Source organism: Brassica napus, chromosome A1, assembly GCF_020379485.1.
Source record: "Brassica napus cultivar Da-Ae chromosome A1, Da-Ae, whole genome shotgun sequence".
NCBI lineage: Eukaryota > Viridiplantae > Streptophyta > Magnoliopsida > Brassicales > Brassicaceae > Brassica > Brassica napus.
The window spans coordinates 23,214,679-23,239,935 of NC_063434.1; the positions used below are offsets into that span (position 1 = coordinate 23,214,679).

General features: G+C 34.7%; 2 protein-coding genes across 3 annotated transcripts; both read left to right on the forward strand.

Annotated features, from left to right (window-relative positions):
• The first annotated feature begins 121 nt into the window (after positions 1–121).
• LOC106455003 (beta-glucosidase 19-like) lies at positions 122–3,555 on the forward strand. The gene is made up of 13 exons (XM_048737455.1): positions 122–360; positions 586–655; positions 1,063–1,118; positions 1,201–1,276; positions 1,372–1,449; positions 1,540–1,627; positions 1,731–1,995; positions 2,080–2,189; positions 2,279–2,496; positions 2,627–2,664; positions 2,745–2,847; positions 2,935–3,046; positions 3,141–3,555. Exons 1-13 carry the CDS (start codon positions 205–207, stop codon positions 3,355–3,357), a joined length of 1,587 nt encoding a protein of 528 aa, XP_048593412.1. The 5' UTR covers positions 122–204; the 3' UTR covers positions 3,358–3,555.
• Positions 3,556–15,989: 12,434 nt separating this feature from the next.
• LOC106455013 (ELF3-like protein 2) lies at positions 15,990–18,659 on the forward strand. Of its 2 annotated transcripts, XM_022720443.2 has the most exons (6): positions 15,994–16,329; positions 16,409–16,494; positions 16,568–16,815; positions 16,969–17,519; positions 17,603–17,654; positions 17,745–18,659. In XM_022720443.2, exons 3-6 carry the CDS (start codon positions 16,594–16,596, stop codon positions 18,474–18,476), a joined length of 1,557 nt encoding a protein of 518 aa, XP_022576164.2. In that variant the 5' UTR covers positions 15,994–16,329; positions 16,409–16,494; positions 16,568–16,593; the 3' UTR covers positions 18,477–18,659. The 2 variants fall into 2 exon arrangements, with proteins under 2 accessions (XP_013752532.2, XP_022576164.2); XM_013897078.3 differs by having other exon boundaries at positions 15,990–16,494.
• The last annotated feature ends 6,598 nt before the right edge of the window (positions 18,660–25,257 follow it).

Below are 25,257 nucleotides of genomic sequence, written 5' to 3' on the forward strand. Positions count from 1 at the left end.
ATGTAACAGCGTGATTAAGACACTTGGCGGCCTACAGATACAATTTTCGGCCATGGAATTCATCACTCGATCGTTGCTACTTATATATGTGTATAAAACGAAGATATTCCCCTTCTACATATCTATTCCATTAACCATAGTCTTCCACTGTTTTAAACGTTTATCAAGAAAGAAACTCGTGAGCTTGTACAAAGTATATCAACAATGAAGTTTCCTCTCTTGGGGTTACTTTTGCTCGTAACTCTTGTCGGCTCTCCTACCAGGGCCGAAGAAGGACCTGTTTGCCCTAAGACTGAAACCCTTAGTCGTGCAAGTTTCCCGGAGGGGTTCATGTTTGGTACCGCAACCGCATCCTATCAGGTATATATAGAGAAGCTTCCTACAAGTTAGGATAAAATTATTTTTGTCAAGATTTTTTATTTAAGTCATTGAAAGTTTCCCTTGACTAAATTCAATAATAAAACAACACTCAATTTATAATGGAGGGAGTATTAACTAATAAAGATATATATATATATATGTATATACTCTTCCTGAAACACATCTAATTACTAAAGATGTAATGTATCTATGTGGTGAAAATAGGTTGAAGGTGCAGTAAATGAAGGTTGCAGAGGACCAAGCCTGTGGGATATCTATACTAAGAAATTTCCTCGTATGTCTCTCTTTTACCATTAATTTTTACCACGGAACATATATAAATATGTATATATATGCGTATATATCTAAAGTTCAGAACTCTTCACTAAAGTTGCTCTTAGACAGGGCCTCCTGCGCATGGCCGTATCCATCTCTTAAATTAGGATCTTGTCGTTTCAATCTGTTGTGGTTGTGTTGTTGTTGTTTAAGCTGTCGTATAAACGAGATAATATCTGTTTGACCTTATCCTGTACTTGATACAAAAAACCTTAGTTTGTGTAGTAAGATTTTATTCTTATAGATTAAACCTAGATAGTAAACAGTGTCATCTAACAAGACAAACAGAGCTACACTTGAAAAAAGTTACCTCGACCACTATTAGAAAGTTCACTCATATATCATTTCTTAATATGAAAACTGCAGATAGAGTTAAGAATCACAATGCTGATGTAGCTGTCGATTTCTACCATCGTTTCAGGGTAATCTCCCTCTTCCTGCCTCTCTCTCCAGTTAAAATCTCTACTTTATAAACTTATGTTTAGTAACCGTGAAATTCAACAGGAGGATATCAAGTTGATGAAAAAGCTGAACACTGATGCTTTTAGACTATCCATTGCATGGCCAAGAATATTTCCCCGTAAGTTAAAACATATGACTTTTTAATAAATAAAAATAGGCATAAAAAATTCCGAATTAGTTGTAATAACAGCTGGAAATTGATTAATATAACAGATGGGAGGATGGAGAAAGGAATAAGCAAAGAAGGAGTTCAGTTTTACCACGACCTTATAGACGAGCTCCTTAAAAATGGTCACATATGTTCTCACTGTCTTCTTCATTTTAATTTATAGTATCAATGTATAGTGTAACTGAAAAACTAACTCTTCACTGTTCTTTCAGACCTAACACCACTAGTAACGATTTTCCACTGGGACATGCCCGCCGATTTGGAAGATGAGTACGGTGGCTTTTTGAGCGAACGTGTAGTGTAAGCTTTTTTACTTGTCTCTCAGTCATTTTTACATTCTCTAATGTACGCAAACAACATCAATACCGTATACTCTTTCCTTAAATTGCGAATATATATATAGGCCGGATTTTGTGGAGTACGCAAATTTCACGTTCCGCGAATATGGGGACAAAGTGAAAAACTGGATTACGTTCAACGAGCCATGGGTCTTTAGCCGTTCAGGCTACGACGTTGGGAAGAAAGCACCGGGACGTTGTTCTCCGTACATCAAAGACTTTGGACATCTTTGCCAAGATGGACGGTCAGGATTCGAGGCTTATGTCGTTAGTCACAATCTTCTCGCCAGTCACGCTGAAGCAGTTGACGCTTTCAGAAAGTGCGAGAAGGTGAAAAAACAAAACAAAAGACGAGTGAACTGAATTTTTTATTCTTTAATTTCTCATTTATTTTGGTTTTTCGATTCTTAAAAGTGCAAAGGTGGTAAAATCGGGATTGCTCATAGCCCGGCTTGGTTTGAACCAGAAGATGTGGAGGGAGGTCAACGTACCGTAGACCGTGTGCTTGACTTCATCATGGGCTGGTAAACATACGAAATCATCAGTTCCTGATATTTTGTCATTCTGTATGTATATATACACATTCAAATGTACGAATCATGATGCTCTTCAGGCATTTGGATCCTACGACGTACGGAGATTATCCTCAAAGTATGAAAGATGCGGTCGGAGCTAGATTGCCCAAATTTACAAAAGCCCAAAAGGCAAAACTGAAAGGGTCAGCTGACTTCGTGGGAATAAACTATTACAGTTCCTTCTATGCAAAGGCAAGCGAAAAGCCTGATTATCGGCAACCATCTTGGGCTACAGATTCTCTAGTCGAGTTTGAACGTAAGATTCATTCATGTTCACGTATTATAAGTAGATTGCTATTTACGTATGAGTGAAAATCTATGCAGGTAAGAATATTACATATTGTTCATTCAAGAAATAATTTTATTTGCTCTTTTTACATGTTCAGCCAAGACTGTTGATGGATCCGTTAAGATTGGTAGCCAGGTTGACACTTGCTTCTTAATAACCTTATGTAGTTCTAAATTACATTTTAATTACTTTATCCTTTCTTCTATATTTTGTAGCCCAGCACTGCTAAGATGGCTGTATACGCGGCGGGTTTGAGGAAGCTTGTAAAATACATAAAGGACAGATATGGCAACCCTGAGATCATAATTACTGAGAATGGTTTTTCTCAATATTTGAAATGCTTTTTAATTATAGTATGAATTTAATATTTTTATTATGTTTATTGAATTTTCCTATTTTTTATAGGTTATGGAGAGGACCTTGGCGAGAAAGATACAGATCATAGCGTTGCTCTCAATGACCACAACAGGAAATACTATCACCAGAGGCATCTTTTGGCCCTACATCAGGCTATATGGTGAGATCAATTAAATAATTTGTGGTAGGCAATGATGTTTAATTATACATGTTGTTTTCCCATTTACATATTTGATCCTTGTTGTATCTTGTAGTGAAGACAAGGTGAATGTTACATCTTATTTCGTGTGGTCATTAATGGACAACTTCGAGTGGCAAGACGGGTACACAGCTAGGTTTGGTCTCTATTACATCGACTTCCAGAACAACTTGACTCGTATGGAGAAAGAATCTGCAAAATGGTTCTCTGAATTCCTCAAACCGGGCCTAAAACAGAAATCATCCAAGTCGACGTTCAGCGAGGAGCTCTAGAATCAACTTCTCTACATGATCTCTCAAAGCTTTAGCCACGTGGGAAAATAAAAGAAGAATGAGTTTGTGTTGGAGTTCTTCTCATGTTGTTTAGTTTCTGGTGCAATGTAATTAGAAGTCTCTTCAATAAAGAAACATGGGTTACTATACCCAAATATGTGTATACCTCCGAAATCCAAAACTTCCTTATGCTTGCAAGAATATGTTACTAGAGTACTAGTCGTGTCATTATCAGTATTTCCATGTTCGTACCTACTGCATTCAAGTTGATTAAACTCTGATAATAAATTTGCCATGCATCCACTTGGAAATAAAGCTTAGAACTGATAATTCTGATAACCACCAAAGAAAGAAGAGAAATCTATTTTACCACCAAAAAAAAGAAGAGAAATCTACGTACTCGCGTGTCACTATATAATTTTTACTACTGGTGCAATATATTAAGGATCAATCATATAAATGATTGATATGAGAATCTTCATAGCTTAAGGATAGTAAATATTCTGTACATTAACTACTTCGTATAAACCCTAGTCTCTCATCATGTATATAAGCTACTCTGTACCTTCTCTGTAATATATAAGATTCACCATTTACATGGTATCAAGAGCTACACGATCCTACACCTAATAAAATTTTTTCTTTTCTTTTTTCTCCCACTTTCATTTCGTGCAAATCACCATGAGCTCTTCCGCTAACACCTCTCCCACCTTTGTCACTGAAATCAACAACACAAACACTCAAAATCTCCTCACGCTCAATATGTCAAATGTCTCTAAGCTTACTGCCACAAATTACCTCATGTGGAGTCTTCAGATCCATGCTCTGCTGGATGGATATGACCTTGCGGGCTATGTTGATGGCTCCATTACGGTTCCTCCAGCCACAGTGACCACTGATGATCAGGTCTCTGTCAATCCGGCGTATACCTTCTGGAAACGTCAGGATAAGTTGATCTACAGCGCCTTAATCGGTGCGATCTCTCCACCGCTCCAGCCGCTTGTGTCTCGTGCCACAACCGCTTTGGAGGCTTGGACTACTCTCGCCTCGACATATGCTAAACCTAGCCGTGGCCACATCAAACAGCTCAAAAATTGGAGAAAAGAGAACAAAACGATTGATGTCTACCTACAAGGCATCACCACTCGTCTCGACCAGCTTGCTATCCTTGGCAAACCTGTTGATCATGAAGATCAGATTGATCTCATACTTGAGGGTCTGTCTGATGACTACAAGCAAGTCATTGATCAAGTTGAAAGCCGCGATGCTCCTCCCTCCATTACCGAACTTCATGAGAGACTTCTCAACTATGAAGCAAAGCTCCTCCTCACTGCTGATTCCATAACAACTCCGGCGCCTGTGACGGTCAACCTCGCTCAAAACAGAGGCGGCAACAACAACAATAACTACAAGAATCAGTACAAGTCAAGAAACAATGGTCAAGGGTCAAACCAGTCCTATCAACAACCATGGCACAACACTCAACAACAGAATCAGCGTCAAGATTCAAGGAGTCCGCGACCGTACCTTGGGCGCTGTCAGATCTGTGGAGTTCAAGGCCACAGTGCCAAGCGTTGTGCACAGCTGCAGAGCTTTCAAGCCTCAACAGCACAACAGCAGCCAAGTCCCTTCATGCCCTGGAACCCGCGTGCCAACTACACGGCTGCCTCTCCATACAACACTGCGAATTGGCTGATGGATAGTGGCGCCACGCACCACATCACCTCCGACCTCGCCAATCTGTCACTTCATCAACCCTACAATGGAGCAAATGGAGTCATGGTTGCAAATGGCTCTATTGTCCCAATCCAACAAACTGGTTCCACAACTCTCTCTACCCTCTCTCGTCCATTAGATTTACATAAAGTCATATATGTTCCAAACATACACAAGAATCTCATCTCGGTTTATAGACTATGTAACACTAATGGCGTATCTGTGGAATTTTTTCCCTCGGCTTTTCAGGTGAAGGATCTGACAACGGGGGTCCAGTTGCTCTCCGGCACAGCCAAGAATGAACTCTATGAGTGGCCTCTACGTGTGCCTCAAGTCAATACGGCAGCTACAACTCCGAGCTCAAAAGCAACAATTACATCTTGGCACTCTCGTTTGGGTCACCCATCTTCTTCTATCTTAAATTCAGTGATTTCAAACTTTTCTTTTCCTGTTTCTTTACCCTCCCAAAAACTTGTTTCCTGCAATGATTGCTACATTAATAAAAGCCATAAGCTCCCTTTCTATCAATCTACAATTGTCTCTACACGACCTTTTCATTATCTTTATTCTGATGTGTGGAGCTCTCCTATTTTATCATCCGATAATTCCAAATACTATCTAGTTGTTATTGATCATTTCACTAGATATTCATGGCTGTTTCCTCTACGACAAAAATCACAAGTTAAAGAAACACTCATAGCCTTCATCAATCTAGTTGAGAATCACTTCCAGACGAGAGTGTGTACCTTTTACTCCGACAATGGTGGTGAATTTGTGGCGTTGAAACAATACTTTCAGTCGAGAGGCATTTCACACTTCACATCTCCTCCTCACACCCCTGAGCACAATGGGATCTCTGAGCGCAAACACAGGCATATCGTTGAAACCGGAATGACCTTGATGTCTAAAGCTTCAGTTCCAACCACATTCTGGCCATTTGCTTTCGCGGTCTCTGTCTATCTCATCAACAGGATGCCGACACCCCTACTAGCCATGGAATCACCATTCTCGAAGCTCTTTGGAACCGTCCCTAACTACCAGAAACTCCGAGTTTTTGGATGCTCGTGTTATCCATGGCTGAAACCTTACACGAGACATAAACTTCAGAACAAATCAGCAAGATGCGTCTTTTTTGGGTACTCAACCACACAAAGTGCATACCTCTGCTATGACAATCTTAATGATCGTCTCTATGTCTCACGCCATGTGACGTTTGATGAGAACACGTTTCCGTTTGCCTCTTCTCCATCATCGACTGATTCGCCTGAAGATACCTTCGCCGCTACAGACAACGTCACTTCCCCGGTCGTTACTGTGCTACCGACTCACCCCCCCCCCCCCCCCCCCCCCCCCCGTCGTCGGATCCTCACCGTCATCCCCACTCACCATCGTCAGTTCCCGTGCCGCCGGCAACCTCTCCGTTGACTCAGGTATCGCCTCTAAACTCTGAATCTGCTTCTGTTTCTTCCTCCTCTGAGCCCACTGCTCCAAATGAAAATGGGCCGCAACCCACGGCCCAGACAAACCTAAATACAGTCATACCAAACACTACCAACCCATCTCCTATCCCTGAGGCCCAAATCAATTCACCTTCTCCACCCACAAACGTTCATCCCTCTCCCACAAACTCTGTTTCTTCTCAAACACAAATCGCACCACCACAACCACCACCAAATACTCACTCGATGTCTACTCGTGCCAAGCGTGGCATCATCAAACCAAACACAAAATATGCATATGCCTCTCACCTCACCTCTCAAACCGAACCCACAACCATAAACCAAGCCCTTAAAGATGAGAAATGGAGACTAGCAGCGACAGATGAGTTTAATGCTCAGATCAAAAACCACACTTGGGATTTGGTTCCACATCCTCCACCTCATGTAACTATCGTCGATTGTCGTTGGATTTTTACAACTAAGTATAATCCCGATGGCACCGTGCGTCGCCCCAAAGGTCGTCTAGTTGCAAAAGGGTACAATCAACGCCCCGGTCTTGATTATGAGGAAACATTCAGCCCTGTGATCAAGTCCACAACGATACGCATTGTCCTTGGAGTCGCTGTTAACTGCAACTGGTCGGTCCGTCAGTTAGATGTAAACAACGCTTTCTTGCAAGGAACGCTAACTGATGAAGTCTACATGTCTCAACCTCCGGGCTTCATTGATCCAGACAGGCCAGATCATGTGTGCCGTCTTCGTAAAGCAGTCTACGGTCTGAAGCAGGCTCCCCGTGCCTGGTATGTCGAACTCCAAACATTCCTCATCTCCTCTGGCTTCACTAACTTTGTTTCAGATACATCTCTGTTTATCCTCAAGCTTGGAAAGTCTACGGTCTATGTCCTCGTTTACGTTGATGACATTCTAGTAACAGGAAATGATCCACATCTTATTCAACAAACACTACACGCGTTTGCTTCACGATTCTCGGTTAAGGATCATGAAGAACTACACTACTTTCTTGGCATTGAAGCAACAAGGAGCTCGACTGGCCTTCATCTCTCCCAGCGTCGTTACATACTCGACTTACTACAAAAGACAAACATGGTGGGTGCTAAGCCTGTGTCGACACCGATGGCGACGTCACCTAAACTCACTCTACACTCGGGAACACGACTTCAGGATCCCACAGAGTATCGAAGTACAGTAGGGAGTCTCCAATACCTTGCTTTTACTCGCCCTGACCTCTCCTTTGCAGTCAACCGGCTCTCACAATACATGCACGCTCCTACCTTTGAACACTGGAATGCCGTGAAACGCACGCTACGCTATTTGGCGGGAACATCAGATCAAGGGATCATGCTTCGACGAGGTAACTCTAAAGCTCTCCACGCGTTTTCGGATGCAGATTGGGCGGGAGATGCTGATGATTACATTTCCACAAATGGTTATCTTGTTTATCTTGGTCATCACCCAGTCTCATGGTCCTCAAAGAAACAAAACACCATTGCTCGATCATCTACCGAGGCAGAGTATCGCTCTGTTGCCAATGCATCCTCTGAACTCATCTGGATTGCGTCCCTGCTACACGAGCTGGGGATACCATTTGACAAACCTCCTACCATCTATTGTGACAATGTGGGTGCCACATATTTATGTGCTAATCCTGTCTTTCACTCAAGAATGAAGCATGTGGCATTGGATTATCACTTCATAAGGAAACAGGTGCAATCTGGAGCTCTTCGGGTTGTTCATGTCTCCACCAAAGATCAGCTTGCGGACGTCTTGACAAAGCCTCTCTCTCGACCTGCGTTCACAACTATGGTCAACAAGATTGGAGTGGCGTCACCCCCCTCCATCTTGAGGGGGCGTATTAAGGATTAATCATATAAATGATTGATATGAGAATCTTCATAGCTTAAGGATAGTAAATATTCTGTACATTAACTACTTTGTATAAACCCTAGTCTCTCATCATGTATATAAGCTACTCTGTACCTTCTCTGTAATATATAAGATTCACCATTTACACAATATATGGACTAGTATCAAATGTGAGCGAGTATGAATTATGGAAACGCCAATTTTGAATCTTTATTGTGGGCAAACAAGGTGGATCCAACTTACGAATTCAACAATTTGAATCTCATTGCAGCCACAAAATATTGAGTTTTGAGGATGATTACAACATGAGTGTAGCTATCGAATCTTGAGTTAAAAAAATCTACAAATTTTACAAATATGACATGTCTCTTGTGAAATGTATATTTTGTACCGGTAGTACATGCGTGTGTCATGAAGATGAACTTGGTTGGACTTCGTCTTTTGTGATGTCTATGGATTTATTAAGCTTACAAATAGGGTAATACATTTATTAGAAGGTTTACATTAAATGTAAATGATATTACTTCAAAAGAAAATACAAAGGAGTTATTCTTTAAGAAAAAAAAAAGTTGTTTAAGTTGTCTTTGTAAGAACTTCTGGAGTAAGTTTTGGTAATCGTATACAAAGAAGACGTGCATATATGAAGAAAAGTGTCTCTGCAAAATAAGAAAACCGAGAGATATTTGTTCGGTGCTTGTATGATGAAGCTTTTGGAGTTGGTGTTGTGCTTTGGGTATTGAAATACTTGCTGACAGATTTCCGAGTTTGAAGATTGAAGTCTAGGCTCTAAGAGGAGTTTTAACTTAGGATATGGATTATCCTAAAGAGTTCTTGTAATAGAAAAGGACGGTATTTCAGGAGGGTTGTGCCTGATTTATGCGTTAACGAATTTGTTATATTTTCTTTCTTGTTCTAGTGAATTCGAAAAAATAAAAACGTGTATCTTATTTATTTTTGTATTTTTAGTCTGACTTCACTACTTACAATTGGTATAAGAGGAGGTCACCTAAGTTACTGGTGAGATCAAGAATAATGAGAACATAAACTGGTTAAGAAAGGACATAGTTTTTTATGGAGGCATATCATGAGAAAACGTCTATGACAAGATCACCTGTCTTGATTCATCCAATTATGGATATTGGAAGGTACTTATGTAAGCCTTTATCAGTGGTTTTGATGAAGCTTGTTGGAGTTATATTGAGGCTGAGAGATCAGTGGATTGCTGCAGAGAAGAAGGCTTCAAGTTGCAACTCTAAGGCCAAGATTTCAATCTACAATGTTATTGATGCAAGCTACTTCAAGTTGATTTCTCAATGTGCTTCAGCTCAGAAAGCATGGAAGACATTGGATAATATGTTTGAAAATACTACAAGTTTCAAGCAAACTAAGCTGGATATGTTAAAAAGTATATATGATTATGCAGAGGTGTATCATAAGAAGTTGTCAAGTTGATAAAGCAAAAAAATATTCATCTTTCGTCATCAAATGTGAATCATCTGATTTGAAAAGATACTTGTTCTTGATTTATTTATATTTTCATATATGGACATGTGTTTTGTGTTACTCATAAGGTTGTTGGATTTGATTCCGGACCATGTTTTGTACAAGAATTTTTGGAGGATTTTCTCTTGGAATACTAATGATTAGTAGGACCAAAATATCGGATTTATACAAAGATATAAAGAGTAGTTAACGTTATGTTAAGCTTTCCAGAAATTGGTTGTTTCACAGGAACATACTTTGTCTAAAACGTCATGGAAGCAAATAAATACCATAACCGTGCAACGAAAAAGTCAACAAGCATGATCGACCATTTTTATCTCCCCAGCTTGCAAACCTCATCGAATCCTGACTTTTCTTTTGATTATTATTATTATATAGTTTAAAAAAATAGAAATATTATTATTATTTTATTTACTGAGAAAATTATAGATATCAGGGGGTGTTATCCAATAATATATTTTAATAAATATTACATTTAAACAAAATCTACCGTTATTTGAATCTTCTCTATTAAAAGAGAAATACTATTTTTATCTACTACAAAATAGTCATAGTAAAACTCTAGGTCCATATATTCAAATAATTTTTTTATTGTTTACATTAGTTTATTTAATATATAACATTTCTAAATAATTATAAGGATATTAATAACAAATCTGTTTTAACTATAAATTTAAATTTTAGTTTTAGGAATAAAAAATCTGTTGAGAAAAATCTAACAAAATCTTTTTAAAATTTTAAATATTCTTTTATTAATGCACTGATTAATTTCACGATTAGTAGTATAATATTATTATAAATTAATTTTAATTAAATTTTTTATTATAAATAAAATAATGAAATTTTTTGCTAATTTATAAATTTTATAAGTATATTCTACATTATATTAAAATAGAATTAATTAATGAATTACATATTAAAATTATGTTTTTTGCTAACATATTAAAATTATGTTGAATTGGTAAATCAATATATTAAGATAAATAAATAAAATATCATTCACCGTTTAAAGTGACTAAAATATCATTCACCTTTTAAAATGATTAATATTCATAAATTATGTAATAATTTTTACAAAAAAAAATTGTTAACATATGATAAATTTTAATATTTAGAAATATATATCATCTATTTAGTTATTTTTAAAATGACAGCAATATATTTTTATAAATTATTATATACAAAATAATATAAAATTTTACACTTATAAATGAAATGTTACCTGCACGGATGTGCGGATTAAAATCTAGTGATGATTTTAAATCAGTTGTCAATGTTTTTAATCAATTAAATTTAGAGTTTCATGTTTGTTGGGAGCCAACTTGATAGATTCATTTTATGATATTAAATAAATTAAGGATTATATTTTTTCTACCAAATCTTTCAATTTATATATTTGACTTCAGATGTTTGTCGTTATAGATGAACCCTTTCCATAACAAACTATCAATCCTAGTCGGTGGCATCTCCGATTGTTTCATTACTTCGATGGCAATTTAACCTCAACACAATTAATACATTGTGCTATGACGTAATAACCGTTATATGATGGGCCTTAATCAGTTAATCCCTTGCATTAGCGGAGTTGCAATAGGCCTTCATTACGAGACTTTTTAAAATGTACAACTTGTTGTAGTTTAATCAATTAAACCGTTTCTGTTTTTCGTTTTTCTTATTGAATAAATGTTACATGGCGGATTTGAACTGATACAATCACAGACATTAACACAAACCACTAAGTTACATGTCATATTCTTTATCATTTATATAGTTTGTATAGGGCTAGACAAAATATTCAAATCCAAAAAATCGAACGGAATGCGATCAAAAAGGAGTATCAAACTCGAACCAAAACTGATTAAATATCCAAATGCATCTAAAATTTTAAGATTTTGAGAACCGGAACCAAACCCAACTTGAACCGAAATATTTTTGAAACCCATAGATATCCTAACTTTAACTATATATTTAAATATATTAATTATTTCTGATTTCATATTTTCAAAATATTCAAAATGCATGAAAATATTAAAAATTACCAAATATAGTCACAAGTAAATATCTAAAAATAGCCAAAAATTCTCAGAATACTGGAAATATCCAAAATACACACTTTTCTCCATCCATATATCCAAATTGAACCAATTTTCATATTTTAATTATCTAGTCCTACATTATTTAAAATTTTCTGCTACATATTATTATTTTTAGGATTTAAAAATATTTATTTAATTTTACGTTTCTTTTTATATTTAAAAGGGTACTCGAACTCGAACTCGAACCGAACCCGTAAGAATCCTAATGGAGCTAAAACCGAAACTTGTAAATATTCTAATAAAACTAAAAGTTCTAACCCCGAAAATCTGAAATCTGAATAGAACCGTACCAAATTCAAATGGGTGCCCGAACACCCATCCATATGTTTGTATATCTCAGTCTTGCGAATAATAGATCGAACACATTATGGACAAGTTATAACACAGGCAGAGCACATAATTAGGTTAATATTTCATAACTCGTGATGATTTCTTTCTTGAGACCTCTGGATGTAAACAAATAAGAACGTCCCAGTTTGAAGTTAGCCAAACCGGACTAGTTAATGGGTTGTGGGTTTACCGGTCCAACTGATCGAATCAGGCCAGGTTTCAACCCATTATAACCGAGACAAAACAGCACATCTATCAAAGGAACAACTTCTATCAAAAGGAACAACATAAGGCGATTTTAGATGAAATAAAACAAAGACAAAAAACATAAGACAAGTTGTTCAAAAAAAAAGAAGACAAAAACAAAAGACAAAAAAGAAGAATAAAAAGAGAAGGAGGTAGAGAGATGCATGTGGTGAGCATTGCAGAGTGTATGAGTCTGGTTGGAGTTATATTCTCAAGACGCACGCCTTCAAACATTCTTAACTCTTTAGTAATTTCCAAACATTGAAAAAAGGGAGAATTAGCAAAAGGGACACACTCAATTTTTATTTGTCTCATTAGGACTTTTGATCTTTTGGTCATTTTTGAATACTCTTTTGCAGTGTAAAAACTAAGTTTTAAAAGGTTCAAAAAGTATAAAAACTATTAGAAACATAAGTATGATTATTTATATGTTTTACTTTTTTTTTAAAATATAGTAAAATCATATTTTATTTTATGTCCTACCTGATGGTAGAACACACATTTTGATCATCTGCTTAGTATAGAAATTGGATATTAAGTATAATACATTGATCTATCTTTGGTATATAACACAAACAAAACTTTCTTATATATTCTACCTTTGTTATATTTCGTTCGGTTGTATTATGGTAAGATATCAATAGTCTACCTAAAGCTCGATTACACATTCTAGTACTAACTCTATGTTTTATCTTATCTTGTTTATATGTCATAACCTCTTCTACATATTACCTGATGCTATGCGTGGAGAAGAATAGATTTCTCACCCACTATCTAGGATTCTACTCTACATATGATACATATTATAGCCAAATCACAATAGAAGACTAAAATATTTTCTTCATAAAGGAAAGCAAAAATTCTAATAAAGTTAATTTTTTCGATTCACAAGACTTTCAAGTAAGTCTTCTAATAGAAGACTAAAATATATTTAGCGGGAAACTAAAATATTTTTAACGGGAGTTAAAAAACTTTCAGGGAAGTCTTCTAACTGATAAAATACTAATCACTAGAAGACTTCCTGGAAATCGTCTAGACCCTAAATATAAATAGTAAACTCAAATAACAAATTACCCTAAACTCAAATAACTAATCACCACGCTAAACATAACCCCTAAACTAAATTAACTAACTAAACACTTCACAAAATCAAATTTAACTTAAAAGTGTTTCCTATACACAAAAGTAAACACATATACATAAAAATTTAATTTTTCAAAAAAAAATTTAAGCTTTCTAAAATCTAATCCTAAGAATACATACAATACTATAACATATATTGCCAAACCCTAAACCAAAGAATATCATGAGTCACTACTTTCACTCGTCTATGTTGAAAACAATTCAATTTTATTATATCTTAATTTATATCACTTAAAACTGTTTATAATTATATGATTTTAATTTTTCACTTGTCAAAATATTTTTATTTTTTTTATAAATAATTTTTAATATCAACTTCACCAGAAGACTTTCCTAGAAATCGTCTAGACGACTTACAATATCTCACAAGACTCAGACGAATTTCCGGGGATATATTCGTAAAAATAAGTTATGTTTTTTTGTTTGGTCACAAGGGGCTAGCTGTAATTTCATAAAGTTTTTAGGTTAGTTTTGAATTTGATTCAAGTTTGGGTATAGTTTTGCATTTAAAATCAAGCTTTGAGATATATTTGATAAATCCCCCATAACTATTTATAGATATTTTTAAAATTTAAAATATTCTGATTTTATCCAATTAGAATATAAATAAAAAATGTGTGCGACTCAGGGCATGACTTGTTTTTCCGCTACCATCCGCAAATGCAGCTTTTGCGGTTGGTAGAGGTTGACAGCATTTTGAAACAATCATAGAAACCGTTACAAATCGCTTCAAACCGCTATGAACCTCATAAAATCAAAAGTTGGTTTCAACTAACATTTGCGGTTGCGGCAGGAGTGGATAAATAAATATAAAATTATTTTCAAAAATATTTTGAAATATTATAAATAAAAACATATACATATTTTATATATTATTTTAAATTAACAAACAGTATAATAAATTGTTTTATAAACACTTTAAACTAACTATGCATTAAAATTTTAAAAATTAATATGCATATATATATATAAAGATATACCATATATAAAACGAAACAAAGTATTCTTTTTAAATTTTTAATTTAAATCTTCAAAAAAATTATTAAAATTATACTTTCAGCTAATTTTTTAAAAATTAATTAAATAAACATAATATTATTATTAATCATATTATATTGATAATTATTATATTTTTTTACAATAGTATGTTTTTATATTTTTATAATATAATAATATGGTAATATTGGTAATTTATTATTAAATAGCTGCAATATCTTATAATCAACCAGTCACAAATATCCCGCAAATGCAACAATTTTCAAACGTTGTGCTAGTCATACCAAACACTAGGCCTGGGCATTCGGGGTCCCAATCGGGTTTTGTTTAGTCCAATCGGGTTTCGGGTTTTCGGGTTTATCAAAATCAGCCCCATTCGGGTTATATGAAAATTCGGTTTGGGTTCTATCGGGTTCAGGTCGGGTTTAGTAAATCTTCAAAGAACTGGTACAACCCGATGTACTTTCGGAATCGGCTCCCAATCGGTTCTTCGGTTTAAATGTACCTGATTTATATCTACTTTGTAACCAAAAAGTAACTAAAATCGGTTCTTTGGTTTTAAAATACTTGATTTCTACCTATTTTGTAACCAAAACATAAATAAAATCGGTTCAAAAAAAAAACATCAAATGTGATCATTCAAAATCAAGTGAAAGGTAAACATAGTTATTGATCGAAAGAAAACCAAATAAATGAAAACATGAAACGAAAATCAAGTTCTCATGAAAAACATTATTCAATGAAAACAAATCCCAAATCTAAAAACTTCAACCGCCACCTTCAACCATCAATCTTCATATAATAGATAATTATTTTAGATGTTCAATATATTTTGAATACATATTAGGAATTGAGATCATGTTTGGTACAAGTTCTTTTTGGAAATTTTGAATGTTTCGGGTTCTATCGGGTATCCATTTAGGTTTGGTTTGGTTCGAATAATACCCGAAATACCATAAAACAAGATCCATTCGGTTTTTATGTCAGGTTCAGATCGGTTCAGATTCATTTTTATCGGGTCGAGTTCGGTTCGGGTTTTCGGGTTTAGTTTATTTGTCCAGCCGTATCCGCAAACTCCCGCAACTGCTGGGCCTCAATATACTCGATTCTTACTTATACCACACGTTAACTTTTGACAAAACCACGAGACGTCGTGGCCCAAATTGGCGCATTCCGACCGAACACGCTTTGGTTTTCTGCTAAAACATTTATTTCCGGTCCGTCTAAACCGGGAACAGACACATTCCGACCAAACACGCTTCTTCTCTCCATTTTTGTGTCAGATGATTGTGATCAGAAACAGATATTTCCGCTAAAAAATAGTCCCAAATTAGATTCTTCTGGAGAGGATGAAGTTTAAGTTAGCCACGAGAGAGATTGAAAACATGTGGCTGTGTTATGTAAAGAGACCGAGTCACACGAACAACTCCTCCCACACGCCATTTCTCCTACCACTCGGACCTAACAAACCAAAACCCGCCACGTTTATCTGAAACCCGAGTTCCCGCGAGTTAGGGATCTTTACTTGAAGGAACCAGACATGATCGCAGAGTCACACATACACATACACACACAAACCTTTAGAAGTGTTTTGTCGTCCCCCTCGTATAGAATCCATTGTGGGGCGACACAAACATAATATCTTCTTTTTTGCTTATGCTCTTCTTGATCTTCTCTCATAAGATTTGTTTCTTTCAGGTGGATTTAGCTTTCCCATCTAATTAGTAAAGAAATAATACTCTTTTCGATCTAAAGTATTATTTGATCTTGACTTATTTCAGAAGGTAACCAATCATTATTGTTCTTTCTTGAGGTTACGTGTGGGGAAAGGTATTAATATGGTTTGGTTAATCGTAGGGAGAAGAAGACCAAGAAGAAGATAAATGGGAGGAATGAAAGATGAGGCGAAGAGGATAACAATTCCTCCATTGTTCCCAAGGGTTCATGTGAATGATACTGAACGAGGAGGCTTGTCTCAGCCATTTGATGGCAAAACAATGTCTCCATATAAACATTACATTCTTCCATCTCCGACCGACAAGATCTCTGATTCTCCTTCCACTCTCTCACTGTCTCTTCCTCCTCCAGCCAACAACGCTTGTCTCGTGAGTTATTTGCTCACTTTTTAATCTTCAAGTTCTTGATTATGTATGTGCCATTTGCATACTCTTGGTGAGATGAAGCATTGATCAAAACAGAATGAGCATTGTCCATATTGAATATAACTTCTTGTTGAAACTTTTTTTTATTTTTTTCAGCAGACTGATCGACCTGAAATGAATCAGTTATCACCAACCTACAACACTTCTCCAGCATCAAATCTTGAAGGGAAGGTGGATAAAAAAGGCATGATTTATCCAAGTCCTAGAGGATCATCAGTTAAACCTAGTTCAATAAAACAAAATGAGTACAACCTTACCAACTTGGATTCTCTTAAGGTTCCTGTTTTTAGACTCCCGGAGACAGATCCAAAAGCAAACACAGATTTGTCACTACAGTTTCATAGTAGCTGTACCAGTAAATCAAGAGGAGAAGCTGCTGGTTTCAAACCTCTCCTGAACAATCTTGATATTCGAGAATTACTTTTGCCACTACAATGTTTGGAAGATGAAAGCAATAATGGGTCTCTTAGTGTGATGAAAACTCAACTGTATAGAAGAAGAACCCCCAAAACTGTGCCTCCACGTGAGCAAGAAGCCTCAGACTGCTCTGCAATAGACTCTTTGTCTGGTATGAGTGCAGCTTCTAATGATGTTGCCAGAGTGATAGGTGAGAAGAGATTTTGGAAGATGAGAGCTTATATGATCAGGTATGTATCCGTCTCACTTGCTATATCAATCTCTCTCTTTTGCTATGATTCCAGATTCATAAATTTTCTGCTGATATTTTCAGCCAGCAGAAGATCTTTGCCACTCAAGTCTTTGAGCTGCATAGACTGATAATGGTAAAGCTGCTAATAACTATATTTTTTCAATGCTTCTCCTATGCGTTTCAGCTTTCATGTGATCTCACCATGAACCTGAACAAAATGCAGGTTCAGAAAATGGTTGCAAAGTCGCCAAACTTGGTTCTCAAAAGTAAGATCAATGGTGGTTCAAAGTTTAAAAGACCGAACACCGAGAATCAAAAACCTGTAACCGAAGCCTATCCAGAGCATATGAAACCAAAGATTCCTTTACCTTTCATAAGCAAAGAGCTCATGACCCCAATTTGGCAACAACAGCTACTTCCTCCACAAGGAAACCAGTGGTTAGTTCCTGTAATGTCTCCTTCAGAAGGTCTGGTCTATAAACCATACGCAGGTCCATGTCCTCCTCCTCCTTCAGCTTTCATGGTTCCTATTTATGGACAAGATTTGCCCTCCAGGCTCCCTGCTTCTACTCAGTTTAGCCACAACTGCTTCCCACCGAGGACAACAGTACTTGACCAGACAAACCCGTTTGGTCAGCTTCAAAGATGGTCAAGCACATCTAGCCACATGACTCAAGCGATTCCGTTTTCGTTAAAGAAGTCTCAGGAGTCTAATGACAGTGAGGTACATGGAAGTACAGCTTCAAGTCCACCAGAGAAGCATAAATTTGATGTCCTTCCACTTTTTCCTACAGAGCCTACACATCACACTGATGAGTATGAGCAGAAACAGCAACCAATGTCTCGTGCAATTAAAGCCATTCCTCATAACTCAACATCTGCCTCTGAATCTGCTGCAAGAATTTTCCGTTCTATTCAGGAAGAAAGGAGGGACTCAGATCATATGATTAGTTAGTTTTCTTACTTTCTCCACATTCTTTTTATTTATAATTTCTTCTTCTTATACTTTAGATTTTATACTATTTACTCTTCATGAGAAGATGTAAATCAATACTGTCACTATACATAAAGCATACACACATCTTATACTGAAATTGTATTGACAAACAGCAAATAAATGATAGATTCTTTTGTTCTATTAATAACATTCCAATTTTGAAGGGTTATGGAAATGCCAGAACAATAAAACAAGAAGACTATAACTCTGGAATTGACTTAAATTTCAGTGAACTAGTAAAAAAGTCACATTAGTTGGGCCAGACAAAATGTCTTTAGTAGATAAAGATGTTATCATAAAGGGAAAAAGAATATCGGATTTTGAGGTAGTATAAATACGAGTTTAAGGGGTTGTATATTTTTCATTCTCACAATTAGTATACAAATCCTAAAACGAGTATTTGCCTCAATCATGTCTTCTCTCTTAGTTTTTTTGCTTTCTTCTGTGGGTAATTTGTGTTTGTTCACAACAAGGCTATGATGCTTAGAGACTAAACAATACCAGTCCTCTGTCCATATATATATATCAATGTAGAAGGAGACAACAATGATCAGTTGTGTCCATGCAAAAACAAAGCTACACTCAAAATAAAAAAAACATTTCAAAATAAAAACCAATAACCAAAATAGCACATCATTTAGAAACCAAGAACCATTGAGGAATGTTCTCTGAAACTCTCATCTTTGTTTGGTATCTACTTTTGGAAACAGAGAGCTTTTATTTTTGTCATTTGTAAATTTGATTTGACCACCAAAGGTGAACAAGTTCAGTACACACCATCATCCCATCAAAACAAAGATAGAATGATCAAACAAAAGGGACCTAAGCCAAGGCCATGAGATACATAAGCCGGATAGAAACAGGAGCTATAAGCCGGATAGAAACCGGAGCCATAAACTTTGAACACAACTTTCACCTAGAATCATCTCCACCACTATCACATTATCAACGCCACCATGAAGCTAGCACAAATGCCCACCTTCATCAACACCCAAAGAAGCTGGAAGCTAGCATAAAGCTGGAGAGATACCTTAAGACGAGAACCCATCTTCAACAAAACCACTCGTTACTTGGCTGAAACCACAAGACGAGAACTAATACCCCTGAACTTGCAGAGAAGTCCCTCCTTGCTCAAACCAGAACCTTTCCAAGAGAGACACACCACGTCACGAAGAAACGCTTGAAACAACAAAGATATACCCATCGAAGATAAAGATGGAGCGACAGGAATCTGAAGACACCACACATGTGACTAGAACAAGACTCCAAGACCGACGGAGAAGGGATTGAACTCTAACCAGAAGACACGAAGGAAACACCGAATCAACGAGACCGGCCTTAAACCAATACCTGTCGCTACTACAGATAATCCGAGAAGCAAGCACTCGTACAAAATTTACCAACACATAGACCCAACTAAACAGAAGCCTAACGAATCAAAGAGGAAGGTCTGCAAAGCTAGAACGTCGGGAACAGAGCGATTCAGGTGAAAGAAAAAAAGGATAAGCTAGAGCACAGAAACCTTACGACAAACTGAAAGGGAAGGAAGGAAACAGAGAGCTTATATGCAAGAGAAGTCGGAGAAAGAACATAATAAAGCATTAAAAAAACTTTAAAGACATATGGTATATTTGGTATGTGGTGGTCTTTCTTTGTAACTGATGGTCTCAGTTAGAGAGACTACCTTTTATTACAAAACAAAACCTTTTATTAAACAATTATGTAAACTAAGCATAATGCAGTAAATAGATTCTCACTGTTTTCCAGTGAAATGCTTGATGAGATTTTCTTTTCTTTTTAATTATTTAGTTTGGTGTGGTTTCTGTGTTATTTATTAGAATTTGTTTTCTAAGAAAATATGTTATCAAGTTAGAAAATTTAAAAGTTCATTCCAATTTTCAGAGCTGATAATTGAGCTCCCGATTGTCTTGTCCCCGCTTCAAGAATTCTGAATAAATATTCCAAGGATGATATCTGTAATCAACAGGTCAAGAAGACCATCAACTCAAATAAGCCTTAAAATCTACGAGAGGTCTCCCCTAGGTTACAACTCACACAAAATTGGGACTATGAATCATGTCTAATTTCACATGAAAGAAAATGAAGAAAAAAAAGAAGCTAATCCTTTAACAAGAAGATGATTTGCCTAAAATGGAGCAAATATCTATAATCATTTCCTCTTTTCACCTCTGAGCATGAGGTCCATCTTTACTAAAGAGTTTGCATCAATCTTTTCCGTCAGATGATGCATAGTTTTTCATTCTTTGTTTCAGTTGCTGCAAGAGGTAAATCAACATGCATCTATATTATTAAAACTGAAGTACATTTGAGAGTTGTTTGGAAACTTGGATAGTAGTATAAATGAGAATTGTTTAGAAACATGGATAGTAGTATAAATGAGAATTGTTTGGAAACATGGATAGCAGTAGAAAATAATACTTGCTTATCTTAATTGATTTTTTAAAAGATTTTTATTATATTGTTAATCAATTCTAACCCTTCATCTATTATATTTACTAAATAAGTTAATATCATTTATTACAGAAGTACAAAACAAAATTTATTTGTTTTCAATTTTTATTTTATCTTTTGCATTCATTTTTCTCAATTTTAATTATTTCTATACAAAATTCAAATCAAAATAATAATTTAAAATTAATTTATATAAATAATTGATTCAAATATATATATATATATTTTAAAAAAATTTACTAAATATTTTTCCAATAGCCATTTAAAAAATATTTCACTATATATAAGAAAAATACAATACATAACTTAATTAAAAACACCAACTTAAATTATGGTTTTTATATTCATATTAAGTTTATAAATATAATATATGTGATTATTTATATGATAGTATGTATAAAATAATATTAATTATATGATTACTTATATTATGGTACATATAAAATATGATTAATTATATGATGACATATATATGATATATAATAGTGACATGAAAAACAAAACTTATTTGTTTTCAATTTTTTTATTTTATCTTTTACATTCATTTTCTCACTTTTTAACTATCTCATTAATTATATTTACTATAATATTTTGCCAGGATTATTTACATATTAACTATAATAATTCGACATATTTGAATGAAACCACTCTATTTGTGATAAGAATTCAAAATGGTTAACAATTTTTTTATTTACTTATGTATCGGTTAGACATGGACATTCGGATAACTATTCAGCTACGAGTTATTTCTGTGGGTTATCATGCTTTTTGAGTTTTGAAACTAGACTTCATTTCGGTATTATAAATTTTCATGTGTGTTTCGAATCGGGTCCAGATGAATTCAGTCTTGATATATACAAACCTACAAATATCCAAAAACTAATGTATTTGACGCCGGTACGGATATTTGTATGAAAAGTAAGAATATTAACCGATTCAATTCGGGTATGTTGAATTCAAACTAAACTAAAAATAACCAAATAACCAAAAGTAATCATATTACTCTATTTGATTCAGGTTCGATTATGATGTATAGAAATCTAAAAGTACTTATGCAATTAATTATATTATGACACATATAAAATATATAATACTAATCATAAAAATAAAATATCGATTTATAAGAAATTAAAAATTAACACCCGCACGGGCGTGCGGGTCAATCTCTAGTTGTTATTACAAAACATCCAAAGCAAAAAATGCAGAGGAAGTTGAACGCATAAACTATTGTTTTAGGGGGATCTTTGTTGTAACTCACCTTCAATTCTTCATGGAGAACAACAAATACCTTCTTCAAACGTTTTTGCCTCTGCAGATTAACATATATAGAAGAAAGTCATCATCAAGTATAATGAGCAATTTAATGATAACTGGCATAATTGGATAAAATGCACATAAGCTGGGGAGATTCCTTCCAAATAATAGATCGTCACTTCTTCTTACTCTCTTATTTCTATAAAATTCAATCGAGGGGCCAAGTGGAGCTACTATTCCTTCACTTAAACACATTGCATACTGCGATAAATTTCAGATCTTCATGTCTTTCATTATTATCCGAATCGTACACGCAAGCAAGCAATTTATAATTCATCATTCTAATAGCATTCCAATTTTCAAATATTCATCATATCAATTCATCATTAAGCAAGCAATTTTATAATTCATCATCAAATTAATAAGCATGTCTCCAACAGGACATCACGAGTAATTATTATTTAAATATTGCATAAGTATTATATATATATTAATATTATTCCTATCCTGAGCTATACATTATTAGTACATATATTAATCATAGATATTATAATGTCAAAGTGTGATATCCTAGCATGTATTGAAGCATAAATCACTATTTTTAGATATTTTTCATTTTGCACTTTGGTTCTTTCAGTCATTATTATATAAGCATGTCAACCATTTTCCACAATATACTTTTATCATTTCTCTAACTTGGTTTATATTTGGTCAATTTTATTCAATTCCAACATTTCCAGAACAGAATCAACAGCTACATCATAATGAATTCAAATTTTTCAGATTTTCAGTAAAATATGATATCATTAATCAGAATCAAATTCAGCCATAATCAATTTTCAAAATTTTTAAATTCAAATTAATTTTTAGCCTATATATGAATTTTTTATAAATTATTCCATTAGTCATATTCATAATTCCTTGTATCATAGACATTTCAATTATTTTCATTTCAAATATTAGTATCAATGTTTTCATGTAATTTCATAATTTTATCAAATAAATATAAGTTTGTCATATGGTTTTATTAGCATATTTAATTTTCATATATCAAATTCATCATATGAGTCATTCATATTTTATCATAATCATAATTCATAAGAAAATCATAAGTAGTCATCATTCATGACCGATTATTTACAGATCAGTTAATTGCATTTGCAAGAATAAGATTCATCATTAGTAAATCAATTTCAGTAATTATTCACGAGATAATATTACATACATCATATTCATCATATTACAAATATCATTCAATTTTCATTATTAGGCATATATTTTCATTATTCAATTTCTAATACAACCATAATATAATTATATAGTCAAGCATATAAAATAATCATTGTATATCTTCATATTCTTTAGATATCTCCCCCACCTTATCAAGATTACATTCCATCTTTTCAATTATCATTCAGAGTTATCAATAATTTTATCATATTAGAATTATATAAAATATTAGAATTCAACAAAAAATATACTTTGAATTATTCATTAAATCAATCAAGAATATTAGAGTATTCTTATGCATGAATTAATTATAAATCTGATTATCCTTTATATATAAGAATATTTTATATTGCTATTAATGATAATTTATGTGACAGTGAGAGAAATTACATTGTTATTGTAGTATTTTATCAATACATTTATTATACAATCATTTTGTTGTCAATCACATCATATGTTCATCATCAGAAGTCAAATCATACAAGCATAGTAAATTATATATAATTCATTTTATCCTGCATTTTATATTCATTAAGATAAATGTGAGTTAGCATTTCATATGTATACTATATAAATAAGTATCTTTATAAATATATCATTTTAATTTTATCATCATCTGTAATTTGCATAAGATCAGTTATCAAACAACATCATAAATAATATATTAATAAATTTTAAATTCATCATTGATAATTCATTATAATTCAATCAGATACAATCAATTATTAATATTATATTACACAATCAATTTTAGCATTATATAGCATTCATATTCAATATATATTAGTAATTCATTCAAAATCCTCATTATTAAATAAATAATTTATCTTAAAGTCCATCAAATTAGAATTCAAATTGATTCCCTTAAGAACCATTACATCAATTTTACCTAAACATTATTTAATTTATTAACAGATTATTCCATTCCGATCATAAATATTCATCATTAGACACTATATAAGCTTAGTCATATTCGCAGAATTTATAGTCCTTTATAGATTCCGAACCATCACACCTTCTACTTCAAATACCAATTCCTTCCTCATGTTTTTTCTGTTTCGGGGGTGGTTGCATTATATCTTCTTAACCTCCCTGGATCTTGAGTCACGACCCTATCAATTTCCCTTAGTTGCCTCTTTCCTTTCCCTTCCCTTGAACTCTTTTCTTTTATTTCATTATGACTTTCTCACAGGTTATCATTCCTCCATTCCTTTTATCTACTACTTCTCTCCTCTTTATCCTTTGTTTCGTTCCGCCTCCCTCTTTTACTCTACTCCTCCTCATCCCCTTTGCTTGCCCATGTTCCCTATCTCCTCTCATTTCTTAGCTCTTCCTCCTGAAATCGTTTACCTCAGCCTCTTTCACGCATCCCGCCCTTCATCGTCCGCCTCCCTCCTGCGTCAGTTTTCCTGCTGGCCTTCCCGATCACTCCTCGCTAGCTCATTTCCTCCCCTGGCACCCCTAGTCCTTGCACTCTAGAACTCTCTCCCTCCTCCTCTGCGCTTTTCCCTCCTCTGTTCATTTCATATAATTTCACTCCGGTCTTCGTCTGGACCTATCCATTGTTCTCATCGCTGCTTCCGCACTCCTCTTTCCTGGTCCCTAGCTGATATCCTCTTGTGTTCTGTCCTATATCCCTTTTCTGAATCCCATCTATTTCCTCTCCCTCTGCTACTCTTGCTCTATATTTTTCCTTTTCCTTCGATTTAATTCGTCCTCCTCCTCTTCTTCGTCCATTCACTTCTCCGTCCTTCCCTTGCTCCTCTGTCTCCTCCTTTCCTAG